The 21040-nt window shown below is 48.8% G+C and overlaps 1 protein-coding gene across 4 annotated transcripts in view; it reads left to right on the plus strand.

Annotated features, from left to right (window-relative positions):
* The window catches only part of TENM4 (teneurin transmembrane protein 4), an 844684-nt gene that overhangs the window by 767948 nt on the left and 55696 nt on the right, over positions 1-21040 (plus strand). For all 4 annotated transcript variants that reach the window (XM_069564905.1, XM_069564907.1, XM_069564908.1 and 1 more), the window contains 5 exons: positions 3351-3470; positions 9257-9518; positions 12054-12321; positions 14313-14456; positions 16585-16834. In XM_069564905.1, the coding sequence (XP_069421006.1) occupies positions 3351-3470; positions 9257-9518; positions 12054-12321; positions 14313-14456; positions 16585-16834 (1044 nt within the window). The remainder of the gene's footprint in view (positions 1-3350; positions 3471-9256; positions 9519-12053; positions 12322-14312; positions 14457-16584; positions 16835-21040) is intronic.

Here is a 21040-nt window from a genome sequence, read left to right on the forward strand (position 1 = left end):
CAGTGCATTGTGGGTAGTCATCCCTGCCTTCAGAAAGGACAAGCTCACACCGGCGAGCCCAGCTGCTTACAAGCCTGGTGTTAATTGCTTTTCTCATCAAACAGAGAAAAGTTTATCACTCTAGGAAGCTAGAGATGTAGGTACCTAATAAAGCAGAGGCAGAGTTTAAGATCTTTTTTTTGTTGTTTTTTTATGAACGCCCACAGACCTCATCACTAGCTCTTCCCCAGGTCAGAAAAAAAGCCTTCTGAACTGAGGTGAATGGAGAAGGTGGTCTGGACATCAGCGCCTGCATCTTTGCCTAAGATTTGTCTTGTCCACTAGGGCTGTCTCCCCAGCGCCCTGATCCCTTAGGACCTTGACACCAGTGAGCATCTCCACGTCCACCCGTTGGCAGTGGTGTGCAGACCGGTCTAGAGTTGGACCCAGAGCTGAGGCCTGGACTTCAGGGCTGACTATGCCCCCACCTCCCTGTGTGGCTTGGAGCAAACACCATGATGTCTGTGGACCGAGCTCCTCCTCTTCCGCTAACTCTGTGATTTTCAAACTAGCCTTCCTCTGGCTTCTCCAAACAGTAAGACTCCACAGAGTTGCCCTCAGGACCATCCCAAGCAGAAAAGGGGGCCCCACCCCTACTTCATCCAGAGATCTTGTTTCTAATGGTTTTCCACTTGGGGATCCTTATAAAATATCATCTGCTAAGAAGATACTGTTCCTGAAATATTTGAAAAACATCATTTTAGATGATCTATGATTGTTCCTCTTATTTACTCAGTTCACTGTTTATGTTTGTTTAAACAATCACCTCCCTGAAGAGGGACATGGCAACCCACTCCAGCGTTCTGGCCTGGAGAATCCCGAGCCTGGTGGGCTACAGTCCATGGGTCTCAAAGAGTCAGACATGACTGAAGCGACTTAGCTCACATGCAGACAGTCACCTAGTGCTAGTAGGCATTTCCAGGTTCTCGAGAGAGAGAGAGAGAAAAAAAAAAACAACAGTAGACCTTGACCATGGCCTTGAAAGAGTTGGTGATCCAGTGGAGAGGAGAAGCGTGTGCTGTGTGGCAGGCAGGCCATCGAGGGGTTTGTGCCGGGTTTCAGAAGAGACTGTGATTAGTTCTAATTAGGGGCATCAAGAAAGGCTTCAGGGAAGAGGTGTTGTTTGAAGCTGGGTCTTTAACGATGAGAATGTGGGGAGAGGGTTGCAGGATGATGACATCTGAGGAAGATGGAGGAGCATCGCACAGACACAGAGGCTTTAAACGTTTGCCTGAGAAGTTGGGGAAAAGCAGACGGCTTGTTGCCTGGAGTATAGGAGAGCAGGGAGGTGGTGTTGGGAGAGGTGCCACGTTCCAGAACCCGCTCCAAGGGGACCTCAGCTTTTGCCTTTCTCCTGTGCCAGATCAGAGGAAGTGCCCTCCATCCTGGCCACTTTCTTCAGTGTCTGCTTCTAGTGAGACTGCTGGGCCAGTATGTAGTTACTCTGAACGTGATGGAGAACAGAGAATCAAAGAGCTGTGACCAAGCCAGGATCTGAACCCAAGTCACATGACTCCACATCCGTATGCATAACTATACTGGGGCTTCCCTGGTGGCTCAGACAGTACCGAACCTGCCTGCAGTGCGGGAGACCCAGGTTCTGTCCCTGGGTCTGGAAGATCCCCTGGAGAAGGAAATGGTAACCCACTCCAGTATTCTTACCTGGAAAAATCCATGGACAGGGGAGTCTGGCAGGCTACAGTCCGTGGGGTCACAAAGAGTTGAACACGACTGAGCAGTCATGCAACCCAGACGACTATACTGTATGGTTGCCTTGGATCAGTTTCGTCTCCTTACAGCATTGTACAGTATCTGTAGAAGATAACCTGTAAGTGAGACATCTGAAAATTGTTCTCAATAATAATTCTTCAGGGAACAGTTTGATGACTTAGTAGGTTAGTGCAAAAGTAGTTGTGGTTTTACATTGTTGAACTTTGTTATTTGATATTAGAATACATTCTGAAATAAATGTGGCTTGTTATACATCATTTTAATGCATATTCCTCCCTTTATTATTTTGCTCCTGACTTATTAATTGCTGCTTATTTTTACTTATTTTATACTGTAGAAATGATGTTAGACAAAAAGCAAATTCAAGCAGTTTTTTTTATTTGAGTTCAAAATGGGTCATAAAGCAGCAGAGACAGCTCACAACATCCATCATGAATTTGGCCCAGGAACTGCTAACAAATGTACAGGGCAGTGGTGATTCAAAAAGTTTTGCAAAGGAGACAAGAGCCTTGAAGATGAGCCCAGTGGTCGGCCATTAGAGGATCAAAGCTGATCCTCTTACAACTGCGTGAGAAGTTGCAAAAGAACTCAGCATTGACCATTCTATGGTCATTCAGCATTGGAAGCAAATTGGAAAGGTGAGAAAGCTCCATCAGTGGGTGCCTCATGAGCTGACTGCAAATCAAAAAAAAAAAAAAATCATTGTTTTGAAGTGTCATCTTTTATTCTACGCAACAACAGTGAACTATCTCCCGATCAGATTGTGACGTGCAATGAAAAGAGGATTTTATCGGGCAACCAGTGATGACCAGCTCAGTGATTAGACCAAGAAGAAGCTTCAAAGCACTTCCCAAAGCCAAACTTATACCAAAAAAAAAGGTCCTGATCATTGTTTGGTGGTCTGCTGCTGGTCTTGTCTGCTTCACTAGAGCTTTCTGAATCCCAACAAAACCATTACATCTGAGAAGTATGCTCTGTGAACCGATGAGAGGCACCGAAAACTGCAACACCTACAGCCAGCATTGATCAACTAAAAGGAGCCTATTCTCCACGATAACACCTGACCACACATCGCACAACTCTCATTTCAAAAGTTGAACATATTGGGCCATGAAGTTTTGCATCATCCACCATATCCACCAGATCTGTCACCAACCAGCTATCACTTCTTCAGGCATCTTGGCAACTTTTTGCAGGGAAAACACTTCCACAATCAGTAGGAGACAGAAAATGCTTTCCAATATTTCACTGAATCCCAAAGCACAGATTTTTATGCTACAGGAATAAACAAACTTATTTCTCATTAGCAAAAATGTATTCATTGTAACGGTTCCTATTTTGATTAATGAAGATGTATTTGTATAATGGTTTAAAATTCACAGTTGGAGGACACATTAACTTTTGTACTAATCTAAAAAGATTGAGGCAGTAAATAAAAAAGTAGTGCTCATGTTGAGTGGATACCATGAGCCCCTGGATGCCAAGATCTATCTGAGTGACCTGCCTTCTGCCTTCTTACCTGCTAGCCAGGGTTCTGTCATCGTAAGTAGGTCATGTTATTCTCTCTCTTCCACCCACAGGCATGCATGTGTCATTCGTGGTCAAGTCATGACGTCGGATGGGACCCCACTGGTTGGTGTGAATATCAGTTTTGTCAATAACCCTCTCTTTGGATACACCATCAGCAGGCAGGATGGCAGGTAAGAGGACTTTTGGAAACCAGTGCTAGTAAAGGCCCTGTACTCGTGGTCTTGCCAACATAGCTGCTGCTGGAATGACATCGTGCAGAGAGGATGGGACCTGGAGTCAGAGGACCTGCATCCATGTGCTCAACCCTGCAACTCGCTTGCTGTGAGTGAGGTCTTATAGCTGACTCTGTCCTGAGTCATCTTGGCTCTAAATTAAGCAGTTTTTTCTTATTTGGTTCTCAGAGTAAGCACTAGGTACCTTATATATATTTTCCTGTTTCATAGCTTATGATATAAAATACTGTCACATGGACCATTTTCTACAGACCAGACAGCTCCTAAAGTCTTAGCATTCCTGCTGCAGGGTTCCACCTGCAACCACCTAGGTCTATGGAAGCTGCTGATAACTGAACTCTGACCTTCAGATCCCGGTGAGGACCTTTAGGTTACCAGCCTGAATGAAGTCAAGTCCCTCTAATCACTCTAGCTCCCCCGTTTGCTGGCCATGTGTTCTTGGACCTATCTCCAAGCCTCTCTCGGCCTCACGTTCTTCGTCTGTTAAGTGGTCCCTAATATCATCAGTCTTACCCAGTGGCGTGGTAAGTATTCGGTTCTTTGATAGAAAAACGCCATGCACATACTAGGTGTTTAATAAATTTTAGTTCCCTGCCCCACTCTGGTTCACCCTGTATCTTCAGGGTCTAACACATAGTAAGTATACAATAAATATTAGCTGTTTATTAAAATTACAAATTGAGAAGGTTATGATTCCAGTGCAAGCCATAAGACTATTTCAGAGAGAAGGGGAGGGAAAGGAGGAAAGTGGGATATTTAGGCTGTCAGTGGTGACAAGTCCTCTATTTTTAATAAAATCAGGTAGTGGCACTCCATCTGGCTGAGTGTGGGCCCATAAGGTTGATTTTCACTCTGTGTTGGAAATTGTGCCCCAGCCTGATTGATTTTAGCGCCTCTTTAATCCAGTCTCGGATGTGAACGTGTCCTGGCCGAGGTGATAATGAAGTAAAGTCTCATCTGTTTGTAGACACATGTGCCTCTTAGATGGGACTGGCATGCTCTGCATGGGGGGCCAACTGCCCCCTCCTCCCCCCTCCTCCCCCCTTCTCCCCCTCCCTGTGAATGGAAGAGGTTGGCGGCCAGTCCCCAGGGGCCGTCTTCCCCAGGCCAGGCCACTGACCCCTAGAAGCACCTCAGTGTAGACTCGCGCTACAGCACAGAGAAGTCTCCTCCCTCCTGGTGTTTTTCCCACCTTCCACCTTTGGGCTGCCTGCTTTATGGAAATGGCAGATGTCAGCATTGTAGGCAACAGGTATCCTGACTATTACCTGCTGTGAAACAGTCATCAAAAAGGAGTCATGGGGGCTGCTTTTTTTTTTTTTTTTTTTTTTGCCATAAAACTTGTCCAGGAATCTTCCCGGGCAGTCTAGTGGTTAAGACTCCGTGCTTCCACTGCAGACGGCAGGGGTTCAATCCCTGGTCAGGGAACTAAGGTCCCGTATACTGCGCAGCATGGCTGAAACTTTTTTTTTTAATTAAAAAAAAATAGCTTGCCCATCGTTCTTATGAGATAGCAAATCGTCCATCCTCGGCTCACTGTGCTTGCTTAGGATGGGTCCGTAAGACACACCAGAGTGCACTAAGTTTGGTGGGCCGTGGGCAGTGCCCACTTAACACCTCCAGGCTCTGATTCCTCCTGCTGCGCTGTCCCTGCAGTCTCCGCATGAGAGCATGGTCGTCCTGGGTGGTAAGTGCCAGTCGTATTTCCTGCACTAACCAACTAAATCACACCAGAGTGGCCAGACTGTGCCATAACCTAGAGCTTGAGTTTCAGAACAGTTCTTACCAGTGCATTTATGGAGCTTACACTTTCTTCCCATCTCAGACACTACATAATGCATGGGAAAGTCATTACTTATTCTCTAAGCATTACTTATTCTCTGAAGAGCCCGGTTTGTTACATGTGAATGGGGAGCATCTTGCCAATTTCCCTCCTGTGTTTTCCTGACTCACCTTCTCTGTTACCTCTCACACCCAGGAGAAACTGAAAGGCTAGAGACACAGCCTGGAGATAATAGTATATGCAAGTCCAGGGCCCAGGTCCAATTCATCTTTGTATTCCTCACTTGTGCTGCAGGCACTTTGCCTTTACCCAGATGCCCATCCCCCTCACACTTACACACACACCCACACCCCCTCACAGTTACACACACACACACCCTCACACTTACACACACACACATCCTCACACTTACAAACACACACACCCTCACACTTACACACCCTCACACACCTTCACACTTACACACACACCCTCACACTTACACACCCTCACATACCTTCACACTTACACACACACACACCCTCACACTTACACACACACACACCATGCTGAAATGCCAGACCTCAAGTTGTAAGAAGATTTCACAAACAGAAGACAGTAGCAGGGAAGCTAGCCAAACAGATCATTATAAAGATGGAAAATAGAAGTCATGAGGAAACATTTAGAGGAATTAGCAGACAAGAGAAGCAGCTCAGAGTCACTGAAGCACAAAGCCCAGGGAATGGAGCCCAGCGCTTTCCTCATCCGTTATCTCATCTATCTAATTAATAACTCTGCCAAGTGACAGTGATCACCAACTTCATCTCACGCGGGGAGACTGAGGCGCAGGCAGGTGATGTCAGTCACCGTGGACTAAGTAGCAGTGCTCTGGCCAGCCGTCACTAAGTTTGGCTTCATACGAGAAGCAGGCCTTCCCTTTGAGGTCAGAATCACAGCCGTGTCCGCAGCGAGGTTTCCCTTCAGATGAGCGGGCCTGGCTCTTGGCAGAAGCCGCCCCCAGCTGGCTCGTGGCCTTGAGAAGTGTCTGTTCATTTTGTCTTCATCCCCTCCCCACACTTATGCTCATGTGAAGGGAGCGTGTAAGTCAGGCCGCAGCCCTGCTTGACGGTTAAAGATGTCCCGTCACGCTGTTCACCTGACACTGCCACAACAGTGCTGACCGACTGTACCCCAAAACAAAGTGCTTTTGGTTAAAAAAAATGTCCTGTCCACAACAGTGTTGATCGACTGTACCCCAAAACAAAGTGCCTTTGGTTTAAAAAAATGTCCTGTCCATGACAGTGTTAATCGACTGTACCCCAAAACAAAATGCTTTTGGTTAAAAAAAAATGTCCTGTCCACGACAGTGTTGATCGAATGTACCCCAAAACAAAATGCTTTTGGTGTTAAAAAAAAATGTCCTGTCAAAGTACCAATGCTGTCATTTCTATGACAGAAAACTTGTTCCCTGAGTGTTTTCCCCAAACAAAGCCAACACCTAAACTCTTAGCTGAAAATAAACACCTTCCCTGGTTTTTCTCTATCATCAAGTATCAAAGGATGGTGGTACCCAACTTCCTCTACACAGAGGTTACATGAACCTAGAAGGAGCTCAGTGACGAGCAGGCAAAATGGATAAAAAGGTTTAGCATAACACAGAAGAGTCAGGCTTTGGAGCTTGGGAACCCAAATCCGAGGGCACCATCTACCAAGAGCAAGATTTAATGCTAGTTCAGTGCAAAACCCCTGCGGCTTCTAGAAGAGGGAAGAGCAAACTGGAGCAATGAGGCTAATCCTGCCAGGTGTGTTTATCTGGGATGAAAATGAGGTCCTGGGGTAGGGTCCCAAAAACCAGCTACACAGGTAAACACTGGATTGACTTAGAGTAGCAGCCCAAGGAGGGAAGGGCTTAGGGTGCTCAGTGCACAGTCAGTTCAGAAGAAACTGACAGTGTCACTCACGCATCCATTCTGTAACCTGTTCATATAACCATGAAACACTGGGTGAAGTTTGGAGAGACTGAGCGAAATCGGTGTCCCTGGGTCTGAGTGAATGTGGGAATCCAGTGCACAGTGATGTGGGCTCTTAGGAGGAGTATACATGGTGCAGAGGGGACCTGGGGAGGGGACTGGAATCCTGAGTGGGCCAGGAGTTAGCAGAAGCCCTTCCTCCAAAAGAGCAAGATGAGGACAGGCCTTGGAAATGCATCCTGAGAGTAAGAGCTGAAGGGCTCTGTCCAAAGAGACATCAGAGCCGGGAGGTGGCAGGTGGACAGGATCAACGTTTCCAAGTCCTAGAGGACTGTCCAAGGCAGAGGCAGACTAGTTTGGAGTCACCCAAGCAGGAAGAACAAGGCCTAGTGGCTAAGGCGCTGTAAGGAGAGGGAGCCAGGCTCACTCCGCCCACACACACCCCCTCCCCCCGCGAAAAGTCTACTCACAGCCAGGACTAACCAGAGACGAGACAGTCCTCCTGGGGCCAGAGCATCTCATCACTGGAAATTTGGCTCCTTGGAGGTGATTCTGTAGAAGGAAGTACAGCATCAGATTCGGAGAGAAGACTAGGTCAGATGGCGGTGAAGTTTGCTTCCAGTGAGTCAGCTGTTACTTGATTTTGAACTTTCTGTTTTGATGGGGGTGGGTCTGAATTAATCTTGTTGCACATTGAACGTGAGATCTTAAGAAGCAGCCACACACTCTACTTGACAAAGCAGACGCTGCCTGCAGGACTAGGGACGCATCTGGGCTTGCCACTGGGCCTCCTTTGCCATCTTCTATAACGTGAGCTCGCCTGGTTTCTGGCCACAAAGCTGCAGAGTCCCCAGCTCAGACACTGTATGAGGCAATGTTAGAAGCATGGGGCACAAATGGGAACTCGGTTTCCTGGGATTTAAAAAAAAAAAAGCTCCATGCCAAGGCTTGAATGGACAAGTACCCTGCCAGGTTTGTCTGTAGGCGATGGGAATTAAGATGCTTGAGCCAAAAGCAGAGCTGCCAACAAGTGCCCGGCCATCCCCAAGGGGCAATGAACAAGGGCTGCATGACCACCTCTCAGCGATACTGCCACAGAGATCTCATCTCATCTCAGAGTTTGGGACCCCGTCTCCTGGTTCCCCTTTCACTTAAGTTACGGTGATTCTAACCGCACCCTCCTCTAAACTTACTTCACCGTTTGTAACTCCAGAAGCCTGGTTGAGTATCATAATCAGAGTTAAAGTTACTATTGTTGTTATTGTTATTTAGTTGCTCAGCCATGTCCAACTCTTTTTGCGACCCCATGGGCCTGTAGCCTGCCAGGCTTCTCCATCCATGGGATTTCCCAGGCAAGAATACTGGGGTGAGTTGCCATTGTCTCCTCCAAGGGGTCTTCCTGACCCAGGGATCGAACCTGGGTCTCCTGCATTGGCAGGCGGATTCTTTACCACTGCGCCACCAGGGAATCCCTAAAATTGTGGAGGAGTCACAGAATCTTAATGACTTAAGAAGAATTTATTGGAACCTTTGCCTTTTACAGATGAGACAGTTGAGAATCAGAGAGGCTAAATGACTTACCCAAGATCACACAGTAGCCCATGGCAGAGCCAGGACTCAGCTTAGGGCTCCTAACGCCGGGCAGGGTTTGCTCTGCTTTATCTGATAAACTTTCACTGAGTTCAGCTCTAAGAGGCCCTAAGTACCAGAAGCGCCACAGCAGAAGCTCATCAGTGGTCCTGTGTCCTGGAAAACGGTTCTCCATAGCAGGTTATTATTTGGTCTTGGCAAATTCTCTGTGGTGAATCACTTTCAAAACAGTAATGCCCTCCGGGATCTGGGTCACTGTGCGTGACTGCGGTCAGGTCTTTGAGGTGTTAGGGTCTCCCTCAGCAAGTGCGGAGACCCTTTGTGTGATTTTTCCTCCGTTCTCTGCCTCCCTCCCCCTCTGGCTGCCGCTCCTCTCATTCACACCCTTCCCTCCCAAACAGCTTTGACCTGGTCACCAATGGCGGCGTCTCCATCATCCTGCGGTTCGAGCGGGCCCCCTTCATCGCACAGGAGCACACCCTCTGGCTGCCTTGGGATCGCTTCTTCGTCATGGAAACCATCGTCATGCGGCACGAGGAGAATGAGATCCCCAGCTGTGACCTGAGCAGCTTCGCCCGCCCCAACCCTGTCGTGTCTCCTTCCCCGCTGACGTCCTTTGCCAGCTCCTGTGCAGAGAAGGGCCCCATTGTCCCGGAAATCCAGGTACACCCGGGTTTCTGAGCTGCATTTCTCCATGCTTTATTTCATTTAGGGGGTGGGGGAGGATCTCAGAGACAGGGGACAGAGAGAGCCATCAGCCCACCACCTGGAACCCGATGGCCAAGACCCCACAGCGGGGTGGTGTCGGGCTATGACGACCACCCCCTTATGCGTTTAATACACGTGAGCCCTTTAAAGTGCCTGGCATCCTCCAACATATAATAAATCCCCACTCCCTCTCCACTCTGCCATTCACTTCACTTCTACGTCCCCTTTCCCCAACTTCCATTGTCTCCCCTCTCTCATTATTTCTGTTAAAAATAGTGATGATAATTTCCACCAAGAGGAGTGAGGCAGGAGGTCTCAAATGTTCGCATCACACTGAAGATTAAATGAGAAAACGTGTATGAGATGCCTCACACAATATCTGGCACCTACTAAGTGCTCGACAGATTTTAACCAGTATTATTATGAAGATTATTTTACATGCTCCGCCTTCAGGCCAGTTAATGAGTGCTGTGGCTCAAATCCATGCACGTAAGTGCTTTACTCCATTATCATTAAAAGGAAGTAATTTGGAAAAATGCGTTTTAATCTGATAGAAATCAAGATAGATTCTTTGCCTCACATAGCTGTGTGGAGTTGAATTTCTTTTGCCATCCGGGCTCCGTTTCTCGTGGCAGAAAGGAAGGCTGGGACGGACAAGGGATGACAGTGCGGAAGCTGGAGGAGAAGCCCCAGCTGTCCCACCAGCCTAACGAGAGCTCTGGCGACCAGCAGCTTAATGATCTCTAGTCTCGGTGCAGCGGGGCGTTTAGAGGTGTTCGTGTGTGTATTTCTTGCCTGGCTAAGCAGGCACATTTCTCTGCTGTGCCCTATTGAGTGGCTTCAGACGCAGCCCAGAGGAAGAAAATGCAGCCATTTGGGAATTCTCCTTGTACCCTCAGGTTGAAACTTCACTCCTTTTCAGAGATTCAGCGCCTGTCTCCTGTCTCCACCACCAGGCTGACCTTTCTTAGGAGATGGTTGTCGGTGGAGATGGAGCTTGCTGGAGAGGGATGGTGTGTTACTCAGCCCTGGTTTGGCTCCAGCAAGACAGCTTCCCAGGAGCAGGGACTTTGGGACAAATGAGGTGAAGGGTCCCCTTCCTCTTTACAGTGCTCCCTGGGCTGAATGTCTACAAGCCTGGCTGGGTCACAAACCTTGCTTATTATCAGATATCATGAAATACATGACATCTGGGTTTCCCCAGTCCTGTCATTGGCTAGCCTTTGCAAGTACAGGGAGATGTGCATTTTAAAGGGTGTGTTAAGGAAAGTATTACTAAATATGTATGAGCGCATCAGGATGGCACTCGAGCCCTGCTTTGCCTAGAACTTGTGAGCCGAAGCTGGGGAAGATTGCTGTCATACAGGCCCCCATCCCGGAAACATCATGTGTTCAGGAGAATGGAGCACCAGTGAGAATTCATTCCCATCTATGACATGGACAGAAAGGAAGAGGCCTTTCTTTGTGAAGGCCCAGTTCCCCTGTGAACACGAGAGTAAAATCATCACTGTCCTTTTAATGGATACGTTAGCCTCAATTGATTTGACGTCCCCTTCTTGAAACAGAGCCCAGAGCATCGAGCCGATAAAAGTTCTCCCCTTCAGCCACATGCTCGGCGTCTTGGCCTTTCATTTCAGCGTCCTGTCTTGGAGCCGAGCTCTTTGCCCTAGCAGGTGGAGCACTGCCTTCCCCACCACGCTGCTCCTCCAGTGCAGCCTTGGAGCACGCAGGCTCCGAGCAGCCCGTCTGCCCTCTTTCTGCTGGTGAGCTGGGGCCATTCGCTCCTGGTCCCTGGCAGCCTGTATTGCCAGCCCCGCCTAATGGCTCCATCAACATCTCGTAGCCTCTGTTTACCCTCCTGAAGAGGAAAGTCACTTGTAACAGATCTTACCTTAGGAAGGTTTCGAGAGAGCAGCAGTTCTTCTAGTTGAGACAGCTCTCCACATTGATCCCAGGGCAAGGTCTGTCTTCACAATGCCCCCTGCTTCCAGCAGCAGCAGCAGCAACAGCCACAGTACCGTCATCCCGCTTAGAATCGTTACGTGCTGGGCCGTATATATACATGACCTTCCCTGGTCCGCAAACTAACCCAGTGGGGAAACTGCAACACCGAGGTTCCGTGGGTCTTCTGGGCTGGCACAGCAGGTGAATGAGAGGTGACGTTAAGTATTTTTTACACGCATTATCTTATCCTCTCACTAATGCAGTGAGTTGAACATCATCATCCCTGTTGAAAGGAGGAAGAGCCAGAGGCTCAAAGAGGCAGGGATGTGCCACTTGAGCGTGCGCCCCGGACACCAGACCTCTGGCTCTTGTCTTCCTCCCCCACCCCCTCCTCCCTCCTCCTCCCACTCCTCTTTGCAGTCTGCTTCCTCCTCCTTCCCCCTCTTCCTCCTCTGCCCCTCCAACACCCACAGTCCGTGGGGCTATGGCCGCCTCCCTTCTGCCAGTGATTCCGTGACCGTCACCCACCGTGATCTGTCTCTCCAGGCTTTGCAGGAGGAAATCGCCATCTCCGGCTGCAAGATGAGGCTGAGCTACCTGAGCAGCCGGACCCCCGGCTACAAATCTGTCCTGAGGATCAGCCTCACCCACCCCACCATCCCCTTCAACCTCATGAAGGTCCACCTTATGGTGGCGGTTGAGGGCCGCCTCTTCAGGAAGTGGTTTGCCGCCGCCCCAGACCTGTCCTATTACTTCATCTGGGACAAGACGGACGTCTACAACCAGAAGGTGTTCGGGCTCTCAGAAGCCTTCGGTAAGCCTCCCCGCTGCAGGCCCCAGCACCATCCTCAGGAGACAGGAAGGTTCAGGGGAACAGGGCTCTTGGTCTTCTGCCCTTGTTTGATCCTTGCTCCAGTTTCATTCCCTTTCTAGATTCAGCAAAGGCAGAGTGAGGAGGCAGAGAAGAAGTAACGTAAAAAGAAAGGAGAGGAGGGGAGAAGGAAGCAAGGCAGGCAGGCAAGAAGAGGGTCTGTTGAGCATCTGCTCCGGGGGGTGAACTCTCTATACGCTGATATCTCAGTTAATCCTCACAACCGCCCTGTGAGTCAGAAAGTGTCCTCGTATTCTGCACGAGGAAGCTGAGACCCAGAGAGGTGAGGGGACTTCCCAGGGCCGCACAGAGAAGGAGCTGGGCCGGATTTTCCCCAGAGCTCCCCTGCAGTTTTGCATTCCACCCCCTCCCCAGTGGGCATGCTGGGAGCCAAGATGCCATCCCTCGCTGTTCACAGTCCCTTCTGGAAGTCAAGCTGCTTCTGTGGTCTCTTCAAAAGCAATGAAGCCTTGCCACCTCTTTCAGGTGACGTGAGAGCTCTGAGTGCTCTCCAGCCCATCAAGGCCTCTCTGCACAGACACTGGGGCTGAGGGTTGCTTTCCTGAGATGAGTGGGGACCACAAAAAAGCAGAGAGTGGCTCCTTGTGGGGCTCAAGGTCACGGGGAGGAAACCACAGGAGCACGTTCCAGCACATTCCGTCCTGCTGTGGGGAGCTAGCAGTCTCTCCTGGCACCTAAAGGAAGCTCTAAAGAGCTGCCCAAGTGTTAATTCCCATCTTGAGCATGTGGCAGGGTATTGCCCCCTGGAAAGCAGTGTCTGCCCAGAGAGATACTTGGAAGAAACAGCATTCCTGTGTCTGCCAGTCCCTTTCCATAGGGCGGTCACAGGGCTTTTCACAAACCCAGCCTTGGGGAGTCCTCCACGGTTAGCCTGCCCCCCAGTGATCCCCTGAGGAGGCCTGGATCCATGAAACAGAAGTGAAACTGGAGATTTTCAAGTTTTGAGACCTCAAAGCAACTTCCATCTTTCAGAGTACCCTAAAGGAGCTCCTTTTCCACGTATTCATTATCAGTGATTTTGGATTTTTTTTTTCTTTGTTCAAGTACTTCCATGTTCATCAATAAAAATGTGATAAATGGGCCAAAAAAGTAGAAATAAAGTTATCCATAGTCCTATAAGCAAATAAAACTACTTCTTAACATTAAAATTTATTTTCTTTCTTCATGTATAGTTTTTTTAAACTTTGATTTAGTGCCGTATATAACCAGTCCTTTAACTCAGCATTACCCCTTAAGCACTTTCCACGTCACCCGTGACCTTCATAACCACCATTTCCAGGGGCTGATGTTCCTCAAGCGGATGCTCTTGGTTTGCTCAACCTCTCATCCCCTTTCAACCTTTAGATTACTTCCAACTTTCCACTATTATAAATAACACTGCATGAAGACTTTAGTACCTAAAGTGCTTTCCATACTAAAGACCATTTCCCTGGAATCAGTTGACATGGGTCCTTAAAGTATTTAGAACATTTGTTTAACATTTCCTAATGATGTGCCAAGGTCTTACCCTATGGCTCAGATGGTAGAGTCTGCCTGCAATGCAGGAGACATGGGTTCGTTCCCTGGGTCGGGAAGATCCCCTTGACAAGGGAATGGCTACCCACTCCAATATCCTTGTCTGGAGAATTCCTTGGACAGAGGACCCTGGCGGGCTAGAGTCCGTGGGGTCACGAAGAGTCAGACGTAGCTGAGAGACTCACACTTTCACTTCACAGTGGTGTACCATCACACCCAAAAAGGATGTTCAGGCTCAGCTTCCCTGGGCTAGTGTTGCATATAGATCTTGTTGCCGCTTAGGAATCTGATCCTTCTTTCTTTTCAAACCAAAGACAAGCAGGGGCCTTGCATGCAGATCTAAAGCCAAAGAAGAGGCTTTGCTCACGTGTGCATTTTGTGCTTTTTTTTTCCTACAGTTTCCGTGGGTTATGAGTATGAATCCTGCCCAGATCTGATCCTGTGGGAGAAAAGAACAGCAGTGCTGCAGGGCTATGAAATCGATGCTTCCAAGCTGGGAGGATGGAGCCTGGACAAGCACCATGCCCTCAACATCCAAAGCGGTGAGTGGATTAGTAGAATTCCAGGAGCCAGGCCATGGTGTGAGTCTTGTGTCATGTGCTTTGTTCCCTGTGAGGCAAAAACACATGTACACACACACTTGAAATTCCATAGGCTCCTGTGTGATCCACTGGTCAGAAGGGTTAATATAAATACTCCTTGGCAACCTGCTCTGTACTTGTCCCTGCTGGGCGCCGGGGATACAGAAGTGAAGGGCTTCAAGGGCTTACACTCTGGGCAAGACAAACACTTCTCAGGCAGTTTTCACACCATGCCATGGATGGTGCCGTCACAGAGGGAAGCTGGGAACACTGTGGGGGTGCAGAAGAGAAGCCCCTGACCCAGCTTCTTGGTTCAGCAGGTTGTGTCTTTGGAGAGAACTTCCAAACTGGGTCTCCAGGGCTCTACAGCATTAGCCATGTATATCCAGCAGGAAGGACATTCTGGGCAGAGAGCACAGTCCATGCCAAAGCCCTGAAGCCTGAGAGAGGAGTGATTGGAGAGAAAGGATCACTGCGCTTTGAGCACAGGGTGGAATGAAGGGAGTAGCAAAAGCTGGAATAGGGGCCTGAGCAGCTGGAGTCCCAGGTAGGAAGATTAGGACCTTCAGCTCCACCCAGAGGCAAACCTCAAGCCTCTGAAGGGTTTACAGCATGGAGTGCCACTGGCAGATCTGTAATTTAAGGTTTATTTATTTATTCATTTCCTTTTGGTTGCAGTGGGTCTGAGTTGCTGCCTGCAGGCTGTCTCTGGTTGTGACGAGCTGGGGCTACTCTTTGCTACCATGCACGGGCTTCTCATTACAGTGGCTTCTTCTGTTGCTGAGCGCAGGCTCTAGGCTCACGGGCTCAGTAGTTTTGGGACATGGACTTAGTTGCCTCGCATCATATGGGATCCTCCCAGACCAAGGATTGGACCCTGTGTCCCCCGCACAGGCAGACGGACACTTAACTGCTGGTCCACCAGGGAAATCCCAGATATGTATGTTAGATAGCTCCCAGGGACTGTGTTTCAAGATTGGACAAGTAAATATGGTGATGATGTCAGATCTGTCCTACCTAATCGGTAGATGCAAGAATCCCCATCAAAGCCACTGCGTATGGGGGGCAGGGATTAACAAACTAATTCTGAAGGCTGTAATAAAATAAAGATTTATAAATAGCTGTGGCACTCTTTAAAATAAGAACAAGAAAGAGGCACTTGCCAGATGTTAAGCTATCTTAGGAAAACCATAATACCTAAAACTGTGTGATTGTGTTTACAGGAACAGATACATAGATTCCATAGGATAGAACAAGGTGTCTAGAAACTGACCTGTGAGTAGTAGTTAGGACTCAGTTTGGTCATAAGTGTCAGAAAAGCCAAAATAACTGCAAACAGAAGTCCGGAGGTGAATGAAGTCCAGGGCTAGTTTAGACTGAGTCTCCTTCATGCATGTCTATGAACATCTCTCGGTATCTCCTCTATGTCAGGTTCTGTGCTAGGCACTGAGACACAGAGGGGGAAAGACATTGTCTCCATACCTGAAATGGTAAAGAGAGGACAGATAAGTGTCATAAAGAATTCTGTGCTGTACCATTAACAACAAGGCAAGATCCTCCACCTACAAAAAATCGCTACTTGCTGAAGCATACAATGATGCATACGTTTTTAGTAATAAACTATTTTTTAAAATAAGGTATGTAACTTCGGGTTTTTTAAGACAGAAAGCTATTGCACACTTTTAAAAATCAGTTCTGTGCTGTGATGGAGACACAAACTTGGCCCGTGCAGTGTGCACAGTTTATTTGAGAGTCAGTGAAGCTGAATGGTTCAGAGCCGGGATTCAGAAGTGCTCCTCCTGTCATCTGTGTGATGTCATACATCAATACGTGATGTCAGGGGTCCCCTGTCAATACTGGGAGGGTAACAGCACCCGTCCTACAGCCTTGCCCTGGGAAGTCTATCAGCAGAGCAGCGTGTGCTGTCCAGGACAGCCTGGGTTTCCTTATGGGGTGAGGCAGCCTTGGAGCTGGGTCTGGAAGCAGTAGGCAGGGATCTGGCATCCCTTGCAAAACCAGGGCAGCTCTGCAGCCACAGGGAGAGCCACCCCAGCCCCATCTCTGACTCCGTTCCTCTGCCCTTTCCCAGGCATCCTGCACAAGGGAAACGGGGAGAACCAGTTTGTGTCTCAGCAGCCGCCTGTCATCGGGAGCATCATGGGCAATGGGCGCCGCAGGAGCATTTCCTGTCCCAGCTGCAACGGCCTCGCCGATGGCAACAAGCTCCTGGCCCCCGTGGCCCTCACGTGCGGCGCCGACGGCAGCCTCTACGTGGGAGATTTCAACTACATCCGAAGGATCTTCCCCTCCGGGAACGTCACCAACATCCTGGAGCTGAGGTATGTTTGGTGAGGCCTCCCGCACGGTTCCTAGCATGTCCCTTCACCACCCTACAGGCCCACCTGGCAGGACCCACTGGCCCGAGAAGGGGACAGAACAGAGCCTCCCCGGTCACTTCCCAGAGGCTGACCTGTGAGCTGGAGGCTCTGAGGCAGCCAACGCCACCCTCCATGGGGCACGGAGATGCAGACAAACCACCCTGGGGACAGGGAGATACCCTTGCTGTCCAGATGATGGAGGAGGCGGCCAGCCACTGAGTTAGACTCCTTGGAAGCCGTTCAATCTTTTTCCTGCTTCCTGGCACCAAATCGGGGCTGCGGTTGGTTAGAGATGGGGGAGCCCACCCTCCCTTTCAGCAGAAACCGTGCCAGGTTTCTCAGGGCTGTTTTAGAGAGTGGACTCTGCCCATCTCCTGGGCTGGAGTCCATGTGAGCAGGATGGGCCCTTGAGCTGGGAAGTAACCAGGAGAAGAGGAAACTCTCTCTTGCAAGGCCTCTTCTATTTGCCTGGTGTTAATAAGACCACTCTGCTATTATTATTTGCTATTATTTACTATTAATTATTACTGTTGCCCTTGACAAATAAGATAAAGGAGACTCAGGGAATTTAAGGAACCTGCCCAGGGTCCAGCTTGGCAGAGCCAAACCCAGAAGGCCACCACACAGCTCTGCCTCACCAAAGCACCATCACGGGGCCCAGAGGGGGCCACCTTGGCTGAGTGCCATGTTTACTTATCCCGGAGGTGAGTGCCCGCTGAGAACCCCTCTGCAGGGCACACGGGAGAGGAGGGGAAGGCCGGCCGGCTGGCCATAGCCGTCACCGCCCTGCAGATGAGAGCACTGTGTTCACCCACCCGACCCACAGCGGGACAAAGGAAGTGGGGAGCTCTTTGGCCATGAAAAAAAGCAGAAGCTTTTTTGTGGACACAGGAAATCAGACATCAGGCGGAATGAGAACCAGGCCGTTGACAGGAGAGTCTCTGCCCATTTTGTTTTCTCTCTTTTACGAGTCTGACCAGCATAGATACCTGCCAGGGAGACGGGAACCCCTGAGTGTATTTGCTTCAGTCCTCTAGCTGCTCTCTTGTCTTCCTCTTTCCTGTGCCTTAGTGGGGAGAGAGCCATAGGCTAGGGGTCAGCCCACCTTGGCAGAGGAACTGAAACCGGACTGCTTACCCTCTCTGGACTTCCATTTTCACATCTTTTAAATTAGAGACCCCACTTTTCCTGTCTCCCTGCCATAGTTGTAGAGAGATCATGGAAGAAAGATTGTAAGGAAGGGAGGAGGAAATTACATTGGGGGAAAAAATAATTTATTGATAGGCTATCATCTCAGGATATTTCCTTCCCGTCCTTTTTCCCAGGACTGTTTCTCTGTGTCACCTTCTCCCCTGTAAGCAGAATGTAGCTCCAATTCTCCATTCTATCAGGAGGACGATCGTGGTGGGCCACACAGGTCTGGGTCACTCTCAGTAGGGCAACGTGCACAGAAACGGAGACACAGCAGTGAGCGTATCTCTGAGTGCGCATCTCCAGGCAGGGGAGGAATTGACCACGCCAGCCTCTGGCTTAGCCCTGGTGCAAGCTTTCACCCGGGTCAACCGCACCCTCTTCTGCTAGAGTCAGCAGTGTTGGTGCAGGTGAAACCATGCCGCTTCCGTGATATGTAGCTGCTTATAAGTGAGCTCACTGACAAGTAATATCCAATATGAAATATATCAGTGTCAGAGCTGCTAAGTCTTTATTACAGTATTGTACAGAACCATTGCTGTCAAGTTTTCAGGCTGCTAATAATACTTCTAACCCTGTTGCTAACACTTCATTCTTTCTTCTATTCCCTGCCGTCCTGTCTTCTGTCAGAAATAAAGATTTCAGACATAGGTAAGCCAACCAGTGGAGAATTTCCTGTCTCTCCCTGCCTTGTTGCATGCTGTATGGTAAGCTGCACGTGTCAATTTCAGATCGCTCCGTGGCAAATGACTCCTCTGTGATTGGATCTGATTGGGGGTATATCAGCTATAGTGAAAGAAAGTCATTAATGATGGTGAAGGCGGGTAAGGAGAGCCTGAGCTCCTTTCGTCTCTGGCACAGCACAGCATTTATTTTGGTCGTTTGTGGACATGACAGGCTGAGTAATAGGGGGAAATTTTAACCTTGGCAGAGTAATTTGCACACCCTAGTCTGATTATCCTGGGCGTGAAGGAGGAGATTATCCCCACTGTGTTGAGTGACTTGGAGGATCACAGTGGGAACGCCGTGAGAAGGACTCAATCAGGCAGAGATCCTGGCAGAAGATAGGCTGCAGATTCGTCCGTCTCTGGGCATTCCCAGGTGCCTCGGGTTTGGAGGCTGGGGTACCAAGGGACCGCTCCAGGAGATCTGCCAGCAAGGCCAGATGGGGGAGGATGTTCAGGCCATACACGCCACCCACAGGGAGAAGCCCCAAACAGGAGCTTTGTCACAGAGTAGATCTGTTGTGTAGGCTCCCAGTGGCCCTGCAGCAAGAGCAGTGGCCCTCGTCAGACACACTGACGTCCCCGGGCTGTGGCGCTCGTCTGCCTCCTAGGTGATGGTCACCTCAGAGTCCCCCCGCCTCCCACGCGTCCGGGTGGCCTGGCAGCAGCCATGGCCCATAGGGAGTGGCTTGCACTACCACCCACGTGGCTCTCAGTTACCTGGTGGGTGCAGATCAGACTGGCACGTGGGTGGGCACTTACTTGAGATAAGGACAGTAGAGAGTCAGACAGATCCCAATCCAACAGTGAGTATGTCCGTGTCTGTGTAATTATAGTAATAACATGGCAATCATATATATTCTTTTAAGATAATAATAGTAATGTGTAGAGGGCACTTAATGTGTAGTAGAAAGCAGGCTAAGCGTTTTACATGGATTATAGCAATGCACCCTCAGACCGCCTTTGAAGTAGTTTCTCATGATACATCCAGTTTACAGATGAGGAAACCGAAGCTCTCAATTGTGTGACCTTGGAAAACTGTTTAAATCTATCTGAGCATTAGTTTCTAATTTGAAGATAATAAAATCTCCCTTGGAGATTGTTATATGGGATACAGAGGCTATTTACAAAGTATCTAGCATTGTGCCAGGCACTCTAATGAGCTGTTATTTTTATTATTGTTATTGTTGTTACTGTTACTATCATTATCGTCACCATAACAATTAGATGATGATGATGATGTCGCTGTCTATCCTGAAAAGGAATTCAGTCTTCTTACAGCCAAAGACACATGGATTAAAGTAAATTAAATAGAATTTGGGAACAAAAGGAAAAAGGAGAAAACACATATATGTGATTACACATCAGATAGGACTCTGAGCTTCCTAGCAGTCAGATTAAACAGAGAAGCATAATTGTTTTCAGGGTTTACGTTACCAGAAATGGGAAAATATGCCCCCTTCTCAGAGGAGCAGTATTTTTCCTGACACTGAAATAGAATAGAGGTATCCAAAGAAGTTGGTACGGATGTTACTGAACTATGAACTATATGTGCCCTCAAGTTCAGTTTTTTAGCAAACACCATACATTTCATATGAAGATCTTGGATGGAAACCTAGCACTTCCCATTAAAACCTCCAGTCAGTGGTGGTGACTGCCTGGGCCACCGCTAGGAGACGGGGGGACCTAGCTGGCAAGAGTCAGAAGCCAGGGTGCTCGTCCAGCTTTGCGCGCATTCGTGTGGCCTTGGGCTGGTCACACAGCTTTCCTGCTTTCCAACGGCATCATCTATGAATTGAGTCGTGATTTTGGTACCTCTTGTTTGTGCAGTTTAGTGATCTTTTGATGTACCCATGGTGTGATTTCAGAGCTGGCTCCCTGCCCTCTCTCAATTCATTGTTTTCCCAGGTGCTAAAACCTATTTTGAAAGTGAACCAAAGTAGAAGGGGAAAATGGAATTTCTTTCTGCCTTCTAGTTTTCTAAGGACAGTCAGGAGGGAGAAGACCTGGGCTCCAGCTCTGATTTTAACTGGCACCTGGATACTGGCAAATCCCTCCCTCTCTCAGAGCTTTAGTGTTCCCATCAGTAAATGCCAGAAATGGAATAAAGAAATTCTGAAATTCCGTCCTTTTAATCCATTAGCATTTACTGTTCCAGCTGCTCCAAGGAACTAGAGGCTCAGGCTAGGACTCAGCCTACGTGGGTATATCTCTCTCTCTCTTTTGCCTTTACAACCTTAATTCAGCCCAC

The sequence above is a fragment of the Ovis canadensis genome, chromosome 21, assembly GCF_042477335.2.
Source record: "Ovis canadensis isolate MfBH-ARS-UI-01 breed Bighorn chromosome 21, ARS-UI_OviCan_v2, whole genome shotgun sequence".
NCBI classification, from domain to species: Eukaryota; Metazoa; Chordata; class Mammalia; order Artiodactyla; family Bovidae; genus Ovis; species Ovis canadensis.